The sequence below is a fragment of the Oncorhynchus gorbuscha genome, linkage group LG07, assembly GCF_021184085.1.
Source record: "Oncorhynchus gorbuscha isolate QuinsamMale2020 ecotype Even-year linkage group LG07, OgorEven_v1.0, whole genome shotgun sequence".
NCBI lineage: Eukaryota > Metazoa > Chordata > Actinopteri > Salmoniformes > Salmonidae > Oncorhynchus > Oncorhynchus gorbuscha.
Window position 1 is genome coordinate 58,716,782 of NC_060179.1, and position 12,639 is coordinate 58,729,420.

The window sequence follows — 12,639 nt, forward strand, 5'->3', positions numbered from 1 at the left end:
CTTTAGACCTGTCTAATATAAATCAGATTTATTGTGAAGGTGTAGGCTATATTACATGGATTTATTAGACTTTAATTTTTTTTTAGATGTTCCAAAGGTCTGCATCTGTGGCTTGTGTAGAAGCCAGGAAATGCTTAAATGTGTTTATGTTAATTAACAGTAAATTACTGTGATGGCCACAGCCCTAGATGCATCTACAAATTCAATGTTTTACACTATTGTATCATATTTGATGAGTTATTGGCATGTCCGTCCACAGGGTCAATGTGCTGTAGTCTCTATAACTGGACCCCCACGCTCAGATCAGACTGGTACAGGATGTCCATGTACTGGATGGTCTGAGGGATGCACTCCTTTTGGACTGGAAAACAAAACATTTGGTCAGTGGTAGGTCTTTTTCAATGCTGTATCATCATCTTTATCTGGACAGAAAACACACTGATTATCATAACATACGCACACCTTGGACAATGTGGCAAGTGGTCCCTCAACACCCAATCCTCATGCCTCATTGTTTGTTCTTGTTTCCCATTCAACAGTCCGGCATTTCCTCTTCTGCCATGGTGCATGAGCTTCCTTTCCTAGTAAATACATGGCCATTTCTCTTTCCCACCGGAAAATGGCAGCTGCAGACCCGGTCAGCCCACCTGAAAGACAAAAAAAAAAAGTACTTTAAGTTGATTCCTAAAATGGTAACATGTACAGTATATTAAAATACAATAACCCACAGACTTGTAGTGACCAAAAAACTGTTAAATCAAAATATATTTTGTATTTGAGATTATTCAAAGTAGCCACCCTTTGCCTTGATGACAGCTTTGCACACTCTTGACATTCTCTCAACCAGCTTCACCTGAAATGCTTTTCCAACAGTCTTGAAGGAGTTCCCAAATATGCTGAGCACTTTCTTGACGTTTTCCCTTCACTCCACGGTCCAACTCATCCCAAACCATCTCAATTGGGTTGAGGTTGGGTGACTGTGGAGGCCATGTCATCTGATGCAGCAATCACTATCCTTGGTCAAATAGCCCTTACACAGCCTGGAGGTGTGTTGGGTCATTTTCCTGTTGAAAAGCAATTGATAGTCCAACTAAGCGCAAACCAGATGGGATGGTGTATCACTGCAGAATGCTGTGGTAGCCTTGCTGGTTAGGTGTGCCATGAATAAGCACCCCCATACATCACACCTCTTCCTCCATGTTTCACGGTGGGAACCACACATGCAGAGATCCTCAGTTCACCTACTCTGTCTAGACACGGCGGTTGGAACCAAAAATCGCACATTTGGACTCATCAGACCAAAGGACAGATTTCCACCGGTCTAATGTCCCTTGCTTGTGTTTCTTGGCCCAAGCAAGACTCTTCTTCTATTGCTGTCCTTTACTAGTGGTTTCTTTGCAGCAATTCAGTCTCCTCTGAACAGTTGATGTTGAGATGTGTCTTGTTACTTGAACTCTGTGAAGGATTTACTTTTAGGCTTGTAACTCTAATAAATGTTATCCTCTGCAGCAAAGTTAACTCTGGGTCTTCCTTTCCTCTGGCAGTCCTCATGAGAGCCAGTTTTATCATAGCGATTGATGGTTTTTGCAACTGCACTTGAAGAAACTTGCTAAATTCTTAAAATTTTCTGGATTGACTGATCTTTATGGTTTAAAGTACTGATGGACTGTCATTTCTCTTCGCGCCATAATATGGGATTGGTCTTTTAACATATAGGGGTCTCTTCTGTATACCACCCCTACCTTGTCACAACAACTGATTGGCTCAAACACATTAAGAAGAAATGAAATTCCACAAATTAACAAGGCACACCTGTTATTTGAAATGCCTTCCAGGTGACTACCTCATGAAGCTAGTTGAGAGAATGCAAAGCTGTCATCAAGGCAAAGGGTGGCTACTTTGAAGAATCTAAAATATGTTTAACACTTCTTTGATTACTACATGATTCCATATGTGATATTTCATAGTTTTGATGTCTTCAAGAAAAACCCTTGAATGAGTAGGTGTGTCCAAACGTTTGACTGGTACTGTATACTACTGTATATATCCTTTCTGATTCTGATTCTCAAGAGGAAAGTCAAAACCCTCAGCCGTGAGGTCACTGAGAAGGACCAACATTGATAAGGGAGGTTGTCTGAAAGGGACTGTCCCGCAGGGATGTAACATAAGCATTTTGGGCACTGTCCAGCAGACCAAAACTAGCCCGGGTAACATTCAAGTCCTAAATCTGTGCCATGTGAAAATTTCACTGCTATTGTCAGGCTAGTTTGGCAGATTGTCTACTAGCCCAGTGTGAAAAGTATTGGACTCGGGCTAGCTTAATCCATCCCTGCTGACATGTATAACTGACTTCACAGGTCATTTGATTAGTCATGCACAACATATGCACTCGTGGAACAAAACCATTTGTTTTCTATGTCAAAATATTGAGCACACAAGTGCTTTGTGAGCTAGCTAGCCAGCTAGTTAACCTGCGCTCACTGTTCGTGTGGTCAGACTTTTCCCCAGACCCCACATGCTAGCTAGTGAATATTTAACATTAGCTAGTTAGCGCTCATCACTAACGTTAGGCACATTCGAAAGCATGTCACCGCTTGTCAGTGAAGTCCAACGACACCACGTGAGATAGGGTGCCATGTTAGTTAGGTAACACTAACTAATGTAGCCAACTAGCCAACAAAGGTGCCTAACTAGCTAGCCCACCAGGCAATATTTAGCTAGCTATATCCTGACAAGCGGTAACAGAGTGCCAAGTCTAGGACACAAAGGCTTCTCAACAGTTTTAACCCCCAAGCCATACGACTCCTGAACAGGTAATCAAATGGCTACCCGGACTATTTGCATTGTGTGGCCCCCTCAAACTCCTCTTTTACACGGCTGCTACTCTCTTGTTTATCATAGTCACTTTAACTATACATTAATGTACATATGACCTCAATTAGCCCGACCAACCAGTGCTCCCGCACATTGACTAACCGGGCTATCTGCATTCACTTTAACCATATCTACCAATCAGGCTGACTAACCGGTGTCTGTATGTATCCTCGCTACTTTTATGGCCTCACTACTGTATATAGCCTCGCTACTGTTTTTCACTGTCTTTTCATTTCTTTACTTACCTATTGTTCACCTAATACCTTTTTTGCACTATTGGTTAGAGCCTATAAGTAAGCATTTCACTTTAAGGTCTACTACACCTGTTGTATTCAGCGCACGTGACAACTTTATTTGACCTCATAAAGTGTGACTACACAAACCGTGAACTAACATTAACTAGCTGACAAAGGACTTGTCCAAATTATTTTTTTTTTAAATGTCATTATGCTAGCCTATGCTGATTTTCTTTTTACTTGTAAGGATGGTAACGTGTGTTGTACACGTAACTAGAGTCGGGGGATATCTAGACACTTTTCAAAAGCATCTAGTTAACCACAAAAAGTTACCTTGTCCAGGAGAGAGTTGCGCAGTTATCAAAACGTCACGCCAGGGTAAGCCTACACAAAACACTGTCTTTATGAAGTGTTTCTAAAATCCCCTATGGGGAAAAATGAATGGTGGAAAAACGATTGAAACCATTTTCCTGTTTATATATATGTATATATATATATATATATATATATATATGCCATTTAGCAGACGCTTTTATCCAAAGCGACTTACAGTCATGTGTGCATACATTCTACGTATGGGTGGTCCCGGGGATCGAACCCACTACCCTGGCGTTACAAGCGCCATGCTCTACCGCTAGATTTTATGGGAATTATGACACCTTCACTGTGGGTCTCTATTACACACTTTAATCTTATTCCATGGATCCTTTGGCCAAAAGTAGTTTAATATGTTAGTATTATTCATAAAAAAAAAATGAAATGTTAAAACATATTGAGATTTGACCGCGGACCCCATGCAGTACCTCCACGGACCTCTCCCAACTTTGAGAACCTCTGAAAGCTGACTGCTATCGCAGTGTCTATGGGAGTGCCATCCCTCTAAGCAGACAACGGTAAAAGGCCTGATTGAACTATCTTCATTTATCCACCATATTTGATGAAATTCCCACTCGATCACTCGGTGCTCTTTTGACCGTCCTGGATGAACCAAGAGCTGTGTTGTTTTTCCTAACTGGCTCTGGCACAGGAGAAATGGTAGCTAGCTAGCAGTCTGTGAAAATTTGTCTAACGCACGACTGTGATTATCTGATCGAAATAATGAATTTACTACCATCAAACACACATGGGAACGGACTACTGTACGCGGGATTCAACCAGGATCATGGTGAGAAATTGTTTCTTCATCGAAATCTTCTTTGGTTGCTAGTTCTGTCGTCGATGCCATGCTAACGACGTTTTGAGGCCGGGCTGCATTCATAACCAAGTGGGAAGGTGGTAATTACCAGTTGTGACGTCGTAAAGCCAGCTAGATCTACTTTAAAACATTTTTAACCTTTATTTAACTAGGCAAGTCAGTTAAGAACAAATGATTATTTACAATGACGCTCAACCCCGGCCAAATCCTAATGTCACTGGGCCAATTGTGCGCCACCCTATGGGACTCTGAATCACGGCCGGTTGTGATACAGTATGGAATCGAACCAGGGTCTGTAGTGATGCATCTAGCACTAATATGGCCATTCAGGGTTTCCTAAAGCTAACTCATCTCAGTTAACTTCACATTCCAGCTCAGGATTCATCCATACTACGACAGTGGATATTGCACCTCCGCCTGCCGCTAACTCTAGCAGGCTTGTAACTGCCTGTACATGTCGCACATGGCTAGTCGAATGTCGAACTCTTCATTGAGACAATGCTAAAATTTAAATTATTGGGTAAGTCAGTGCCACATTTTCATTTGTGCCTAAATACAAATTAAAGAAAAGTTATCTTGCAAGTTCAGCAGGCTATTGTGTGAAATATTCATTTAGAAGCACTGTCTTTATTTTATTACTTATCGCTACTGCCATCTTTGTATTTATAATGATCCCCATTAGTTGCTGCCAAGGCAAAAACTATATTTAATGATGATGCAATCTTTGCAAGAGTGAGGGAATCTGATTTAAAAGCTCCTCAACTTGAAGCTCAGTCATTTCATGCAGTGCTATTGGAGTTAGCAATGAGTTAGCCTGCCCTGGAGCAGGTTTGTTTACCTGGCTAAAAGGTGAGCCACTTTCGTATGGCCGGTTATCCCGAGTTGACCAAATTTACCTCGCCAGCTCCTCAAACCTGCTTCCTGGATAACACTGTTGGATGCATTCACGTGCTTTGACTCGTTAATAAACTCAGATTTGCTAATTGCCAACACTCTGTGTCAACCATAAACTAAAAGGACAGCTGTCATGCTTGTAAACGTATTATATGTTCAAAAACCGTAATAATATATTGCTTTTTTTATAAATAATGTTTTATTTAACCTGCCAAAAATGCTGTACTCAAAATAATTTCTCCGCTGGGTAAGGTCAGCATGTGGAGCTCAGCGATGATAGACGAGTTTCCCACTAGTAGGAGGGACAATTTGGGGTGTCAGTATGTGGTAAACACTTCCTTCCCACTTGGTTATGAACGCAGCATTACACCCAGCCTAGGCTAGTTAGTTATGTCTAGCTAACGTTAGCAATATTCAGTTGTTGTGAAATACAAGTGATTGGATTGTCATTTGAGCAAACTAAAGGGTATTACATGTAACTCTCTGATCTTTAATCATATTAAGAGCTAAATATCATGGATATGTTGGGCTCTCACGTTTTAGATTTTAATAATACGCTAGCATCAGCTAACAACGTAACGTTAGCTAGCCGGAAATACAGCTGTGGGGGGGTTCTACTGTTCCACAAGATAGCGCTAATGTTGTGGCTAACGTCAAATAAACAAATATTCATTTACAGTTAACAGTAGCTATACGCTTTTTATCTCTGTCGTTAGCTATTGTAGCTATATATTTAACGTTATATGGAACAACTCATGGTTATAACAAATATAGAACTGCCCCCTTTATCTGTGGTTAGAACTTTAGTTTGACAACTGCTAAGATACTACTAAATAGTTTACTGTACATCAAAAGCTAGTTCAAGCTGTGAGTATGATGATCCATTGTTTAGTTAGTGAGTGTAGCCCTAGAATTGGCAGGGGAAAGACTAATTATGTTTTACACATCAAACTTGGTCAAGTGCACAATATACCTTCCTTTTTAAACTCATAACATATACATAATTTTAGATGCAGAATCAGATAGATAGTGCAATTTCATATCAGTCTAGGCAGACAGACATGTGACAGGTACAAGCTTGGTACCAGTGTGTGTGTGGGGGTCGGGTGTAGGAGTGGGTGGGGTGGCCCTAGTCAGCTTTTCTTCCCTGAGCAGTGAATGAATGGGTCCACCTCCAAACAAAGAAATGACTGTTAGCTAATATTCCAACACTGCTCAATGATCACTGTGTGCTCATTCCTCGCAGTCAACTTCAGGTTACCGGAGTCATAGACATGCTCCAAATCTGATAGGAAGAGAGAGAACCTGACTGGAAGCATAGACTGTCCATAGTTTATCTCCCGCATAATCATGATGTCTTTGAAGTTGGATAAATATCGTGGTTATTCATTCACTGTGAATTTGGACCTAGCTTTGATCAGGGTTGTTTTAACCATTGGTATTGTCTGTCGGTGCTCCTTCCAGGATGCTTTGCTTGCGGAATGGAGAATGGGTTTAGAGTGTACAACACAGATCCACTCAAAGAGAAAGAAAAACAAGGTAAATATATGTACAAAAAATAATGACTGTACTGCAAATATGAAACATACACTTCTAATTATGATTGTATCAAACATATCCTTTCTGATAATCATGATTCATCATAATGTGCCTTTTTCCACGGTTTACTGTTAATCAAAAGTTCTTGTGTAGCCATTTTGTTGATATGTAAATAAACTCAATGGGTCACTAGCATTGCTTGCAGTAAATCGAGGCCATTCTGCTGCACACAGGGACACAGCATTGTGACAGCGAGAGCCAAGGTACTTCCTTCCCGCTCCTGATGTTTGTGAGATGAGATGGATCTGTCTGTCTGTGGCTGGGTTGGTGCTCTGGTTGGATGAGGAGGGCTAAATGAGGAAGTTAATCATTTCGCCACTGAGCCCTGCACATGTGACTCCTCACATGACCTGGTCCAAAGTCATAATAGGAAATGGCTTACTGTACTGTAGGGAAAGGATTAGCCTATAGTATAGGCCAGGGATGGCCTAACCTGGTTCTGGTGGGTTGCTGCAGGGTGTGCAGGCTTTTGTTGATATGGGTCTAAATAACACCAGGACTACAGTAATTTTTTATTACAGTGATGCATCATGCATGCTGGAAAGGTTTGCTATAATATGCAGATGGAGTGAAGAGTTGTTTGCTATTTAGTAAAACTTTGAGATATTAAAACTATTTAAATTCTCCTTGTCAGGGACGGATCTCTCTAGTCACATTTATAGATCTTATTGGAATAATGGTTTGGATAATTGCGGTGGTTTTTGAGGCGACACCCTTGCTTCTCATTGGCTCAGTTTACTCGCCACCCGCCAGATTGACAGCTTAATGGCCAATGAGGTGATTATATGTGTCTTCCAGAGTTCATGGAGGGCGGGGTCGGGCATGTGGAGATGCTGTTCAGGTGTAACTACCTAGCGCTGGTTGGAGGAGGAAAAAAGCCCAAATACCCACCTAACAAAGGTATGGTGGTTACTGTGTGTGTGGTTCTTGTGTTGTACTTTCCGTCACATATGTAATATGAGCATTAGAAATAATATATTTTGGAACCCCCAAAATGATCTCCCATTGGTAGACTTTTTCCATCACAGTGACCTTTTATCTAGTTATTTCCTTACATTGGTCTGGCACTAGAGACAAACGTCATCATGTCATGTTGGTCTTGTCGGTTGTAATTCCCACCATGTCCTCTGATGTTTTCCTCCAGTGATGATCTGGGATGACCTGAAGAAAAAGACAGTTATAGAAATTGAGTTCTCCACGGAGGTCAAAGCAGTGAAGCTTCGAAGGGACAGGTAGGAACACTCCCCACCCTGTTTCTTCCCTTATTGTGTCTCTATTAGCAGTGAAGCTACGAAGGGACAGGTAGGAACACTCCCTACCCTGTTTCTTCCCTTATTGTGTCTCTATTAGCAGTGAAGCTACGAAGGGACAGGTAGGAACACTCCCCACCCTGTTTCTTCCCTTAATGTGTCTTTATTAGCTGCGTCTCTATTAGCAGTGAAGCTTCGAAGGGACAGGTAGGAACTCTCCCCACCCTGTGTCTTCCCTTAATGTGTCTCTATTAGCAGTGAAGCTACGAAGGGACAGGTAGGAACACTCCCCACCCTGTTTCTTCCCTTAATGTGTCTCTATTAGCAGTGTTGTGTGCCAGTACAAATGAAGTAAGAAGTTAGTACCACTTTAACTCCCTTTTCAAGCATTTTACCGACCAACCATGAATGCAATCTTGTGTTTCACACTGCCGGGATTGATTTCATCATCAATGGCTGCTCTTTCAGGAGGAATTTGACACAATGACACAGCAATCTAGTGGAAGTATTGTAGTGCACTGAATAGGGAACAGTGGTGTAAAGTACATAAGTTTTTAAAAAATACTTAAAAGTACTACTTATATGGTTTATGACTGTTAAGATGTTCACCTTTTTAGGTAACATTAAAGGGAATGTCAGAAGGTAATATGTTGGTGTCAGGAGTAGTGAAATGTTTTCTTACCAATGTTTCCCCATTAGATTGCTGTATGTTAGTGGGCCAGATCTCTCCCTTTTCTCAGTCTTGAGCCTAATGTCTGCATCTCTCTGATGTCCTCAGGATCGTGGTGGTCCTGGATTCTATGATCAAAGTGTTCACGTTCACCCACAACCCTCATCAGCTGCATGTGTTTGAGACCTGCTATAACCCCAAAGGTCAGTACTACTACACAGACAGTCCAGCTACTGTCTACTGCAGCTCTCAGATTCCTAACCAGCCTGCTAGATGCATTAGACACGCCCATCATTTAAGTAAACAAACCATTTTCGCAAGAATGTTAAATGGTTGTAATGTATCCTAGCTTCTTTCTCTCTGCTAAATATATTGGGCACACTCATAATTGATGTAAACACACAACCCTCACAAGAGTGTTACATGGTTGTAATGTGTAGCCATCGACACATTCTCTCTCTTGCTCTGCTCCTTTCCTCTCTCACTCTTTTGCTCTCTCTGTCTCTCTCTTTATGACTGTATCCATAACTCCTCTCCCTCCTCCCCCAGGTCTGTGTGTGCTCTGTCCCAACAGTAACAACTCTCTGCTGGCGTTCCCGGGGACCCACTCTGGGCACGTGCAGATCGTAGACCTTGCCAATACAGAGAAGCCTCCAGTGGACATCCCCGCCCACGAGGGGGCGCTGTGTTGCATCGCCCTCAACCTGCAGGGAACCAGGATAGCCACTGCCTCCGAGAAAGTATTACAACCCCTTTAGAACTACTCATTGGCTTAACCCTTTTAACACTACTCCTGGGCCTAGACAGTGCCTTAGGCTTTTTATATCTAGCATTGGTTGTCCTTGTTGCTTGAAGACTAGGGGTGACCAACTCCTAACACTGTGTCTCGGTGCCTTTGTTTATTTCTCTCCAGGGGACCCTGATCAGAATATTTGACACCATGGCAGGCCACCTGATTCAGGAGTTGAGGCGAGGGTCACAGGCTGCTAACATCTACTGGTGAGAACAACCGACCTGGGCCTTTTCTTCATCTGAAGTTAGATGTGAGAAATGCTCTAAAGCCGGGTGGACACTACACGACTTTCTAAATCCTGACATTAAACAACAGTCTTTCCTTTAGTTTCTTTTTGTGTTGCCAACATAGTGGTGGGCACACGAAACCATGTGGCTTGGTCTTGAGGTTCTCGCTACCGCGCTGTCTCGCAAAAACAATGTGGTTAGATTTAACTGTGGCTCAAAGCAGCCTCAGAAACGTTCAGTCAGACATTCACGCTCGCCATACAGAGTTGAAATATCTAGCTAACCTTTTGAATTGAATAACATTGCTTGTGAACTTCAGAGCTGTAACGATTTGACACTTTGGCTTTTATTAAAGGCGAGTAAATGCGTACTAGTAGTAGTCATCGTTCTGCTTGAGAGTACACATTCTGGGTGATGCAAAACAACGTCATCACCTCACTGGCTTCTTCTCTGGTGAGCTCTCATTGATCACCGCTCTCAAAACGTGTTGTTGTACATCTCCCACTACAAGAGCATTGGAGATTTTGTGCAGATAAAATCAAACATCTGCCCAACGCATTACCGGGGGCAAACTACCTGCCCTCCAGGACACCTACAGCACCTGATGTCACAGGAAGGCCAAAAAGATCAAGGACATCAACCAGGCGAGCCACTGCCTGTTCACCCCGCTATCATCCAGAAGACGAGGTCAGTACAGGTGCATCAAAGCTGGGACCGAGAGACTGAAAAATAGCTTCTATTTCAAGGCCATCAGACTATTAACAGCCATCACTAGCACATTAGAGGCTGCTGCCTATAGGCATAGACTAGAAATCACTGGCCACTTTAAGGAATGGAACACTAGTCACTTTAATATTGTTAACATATCTGCCATTACTCATCTCATATACTGTATTCTATGGTATTAGTCACTTAAATGTTTACATATACTGCATTCTATACTATTCTACTGTATCTTAGTCCATTCCGCTCTGACATCGCTCGTCCATATGTATATGGTCTTAATTCATTCCTACTTAGAGTTGTGTGTATTGGGTACATGTTGTGTAGTTTGTTAGATATTACTGCACTGTCGGAGCTAGAAGCACAAGCAATTCGCTACATCCGCAATAACATCTGCTAATCACGTGTAAGATTTTATTTGACATGTTTGAAAATATAAGGACGTCTGAAACTGTTAAAAGACGAGGTCGGTAGCCCTCAGATTGCGTCTTTGACCCGCTCACATTAAACAAGCATTGATGGCCCGACTAGGCAACGACATGGGGATTTTGTCTCCGATCTCAAACTTGTCTGGGACAGCCAAATCGTGTAGTGTACACCTGGCTTAATGTTTACATTTGAGTCATTTAGCAGACGCTCTGCTCCAGAGTGATTTACAGTTACTGTACCTGTCTAAAGGTTGCTAGGTACGATAACTACATTAAGTAAGTTGCTTGTTATAGTCCTGTTTGGTAACTTATTTCCCCTCCCCAGCATCAATTTCAACCAGGATGCGTCCCTCATCTGTGTGTCTAGTGACCACGGTACAGTCCACATATTCGCTGCAGAGGACCCCAAGAGGAACAAACAGTCCAGGTCGGTCTGAGACAAACATTTAACCTTTCTCTGCACTGTCAACTTGATCTCTTAACCGAAGTCCAAATTCTGCAACATTGATTCAAAGTGTATGTAGTGCCTTGTTGCACATGTGGAGAGATGAGTGGCAGTGGTGATGAAGTTCTTTTTGAGAGGTGTCTTATTGACTGTTCAAGGACATGCACCCTGTTCTTTGGAGGAATAACTTAAGTGAGCACATTGTTTTTCAATGTTAACCAGCCACCATTCCAAACCCGTTCTCCAATCTTTACCAGTGCTTCCTGTAATTCCAAACCCATCCCGGAATCATTTGTTGTTTCCTTTTATTCTTAGCCTAGCCTCGGCCAGTTTCCTTCCTAAGTACTTCAGCTCCAAGTGGAGCTTCTCCAAGTTCCAGGTTCCATCAAACTCGCCGTGTGTGTGTTCCTTCGGAACAGAACCCAACTCTGTCATAGGTGAGTAATGCGTGTGTGTGTGAGGTAGTATCTCTCTCTGAGTACTTGTTTGTGTTGGCAGACCTCTCAAACAGAGCCCAGTGCAGTCATGAGCTATACATACTCCAGCTACTTCCTGCCCAGTGTTTATAGACTGATTCAGAGTGACATTTCTTCCATATTGACACATACAGTACCAGTCAAAGGTTTGGACACCTACTCATTCCAGGGTTTTGCTTGATTTGGACTATTTTCTGCTTTGTAGAATAGTAGAAGACATCAAAACTATGAAATAACATAGAAACCAAACAAGTGTTAAACTAATCCAAATCTTTTTTTACATTTGAGATTCAAAGTAGCCACCCTTTGCCTTGACAGTTTTGCACACTCTTTGCATTTTCTCAACCAGCTTCATGAGGTAGTCACCTGGAATGCATTTTAATTAACAGGTGTGCGTTGATTTGTGGAATTTCTTAATGCGTTTCAGCCAATCCGTTGTGTTGTGAAAAGGTAGGGGTGGTATACAGAAGATAGCCCTATTTGGTAAAAGACCACGTCCATATTATGTCAAGAACAACTCAAATAAACAAAGCGATTCGACAGTCCAACATTACTTTAAGACATGAAGGTCAGTCAATCCAGAAAATGTCTAACTTTGAAAGTTTCTTCAAGTGCAGTCGCAAAAACCAGCAAGCGCTATGATGAAACTTGCTCTCATGAGGACCACCACAGGTAGGGAAGACCCAGAGTTACCTCTGCTGCAGAGGATGAGATCATTAGAGTTAACTGCACATCAGATTGCAGCCCAAATAAATGCTTCAGAGTTCAAGTAACAGACACATCTCAACATCAACTGTTCAGAGGAGACTGCGTGTTCATGGTCGAATTG

At 42.1% G+C, this 12,639-nt stretch overlaps 2 protein-coding genes and 1 long non-coding RNA gene across 8 annotated transcripts in view; 1 reads left to right on the forward strand and 2 right to left on the reverse strand.

Moving 5' to 3' along the window:
* LOC124040114 lies at window positions 1-4,359 on the reverse strand. Of its 2 annotated transcripts, none has more exons than XR_006839686.1 (3): window positions 4,222-4,359; window positions 463-647; window positions 1-361 (listed from the first exon to the last, which is right to left on the reverse strand). It is a non-coding gene; the product is annotated as an uncharacterized LOC124040114 (long non-coding RNA). The 2 variants fall into 2 exon arrangements; XR_006839685.1 differs by lacking the exon at window positions 4,222-4,359 and adding an exon at window positions 3,444-3,580.
* Window positions 3,243-12,639, forward strand: part of wdr45b (WD repeat domain 45B) — an 11,040-nt gene continuing 1,643 nt past the window's right edge. Inside the window, exons 1-10 of one of the 5 annotated variants that reach the window (XM_046356955.1) lie at window positions 3,243-3,488; window positions 6,664-6,738; window positions 6,972-7,001; window positions 7,597-7,698; window positions 7,943-8,030; window positions 8,827-8,921; window positions 9,268-9,458; window positions 9,632-9,717; window positions 11,215-11,316; window positions 11,650-11,771. In XM_046356955.1, the coding sequence (XP_046212911.1) occupies window positions 3,332-3,488; window positions 6,664-6,738; window positions 6,972-7,001; window positions 7,597-7,698; window positions 7,943-8,030; window positions 8,827-8,921; window positions 9,268-9,458; window positions 9,632-9,717; window positions 11,215-11,316; window positions 11,650-11,771 (1,048 nt within the window). In that variant the 5' untranslated portion in view covers window positions 3,243-3,331. Of the gene's footprint in view, window positions 3,489-3,755; window positions 4,276-6,663; window positions 6,739-6,971; window positions 7,024-7,596; window positions 7,699-7,942; window positions 8,031-8,826; window positions 8,922-9,267; window positions 9,459-9,631; window positions 9,718-11,214; window positions 11,317-11,649; window positions 11,772-12,639 lie in introns of those variants that run through there. The other 4 variants (XM_046356960.1, XM_046356958.1, XM_046356956.1 and 1 more) reach the window with 4 other exon arrangements.
* The window catches only part of foxk2a (forkhead box K2a), a 26,707-nt gene continuing 21,753 nt past the window's right edge, over window positions 7,686-12,639 (reverse strand). Inside the window, exon 10 of the transcript XR_006839684.1 lies at window positions 7,686-7,959. The gene's annotated coding sequence lies outside the window, so the exon portion shown is untranslated. The remainder of the gene's footprint in view (window positions 7,960-12,639) is intronic.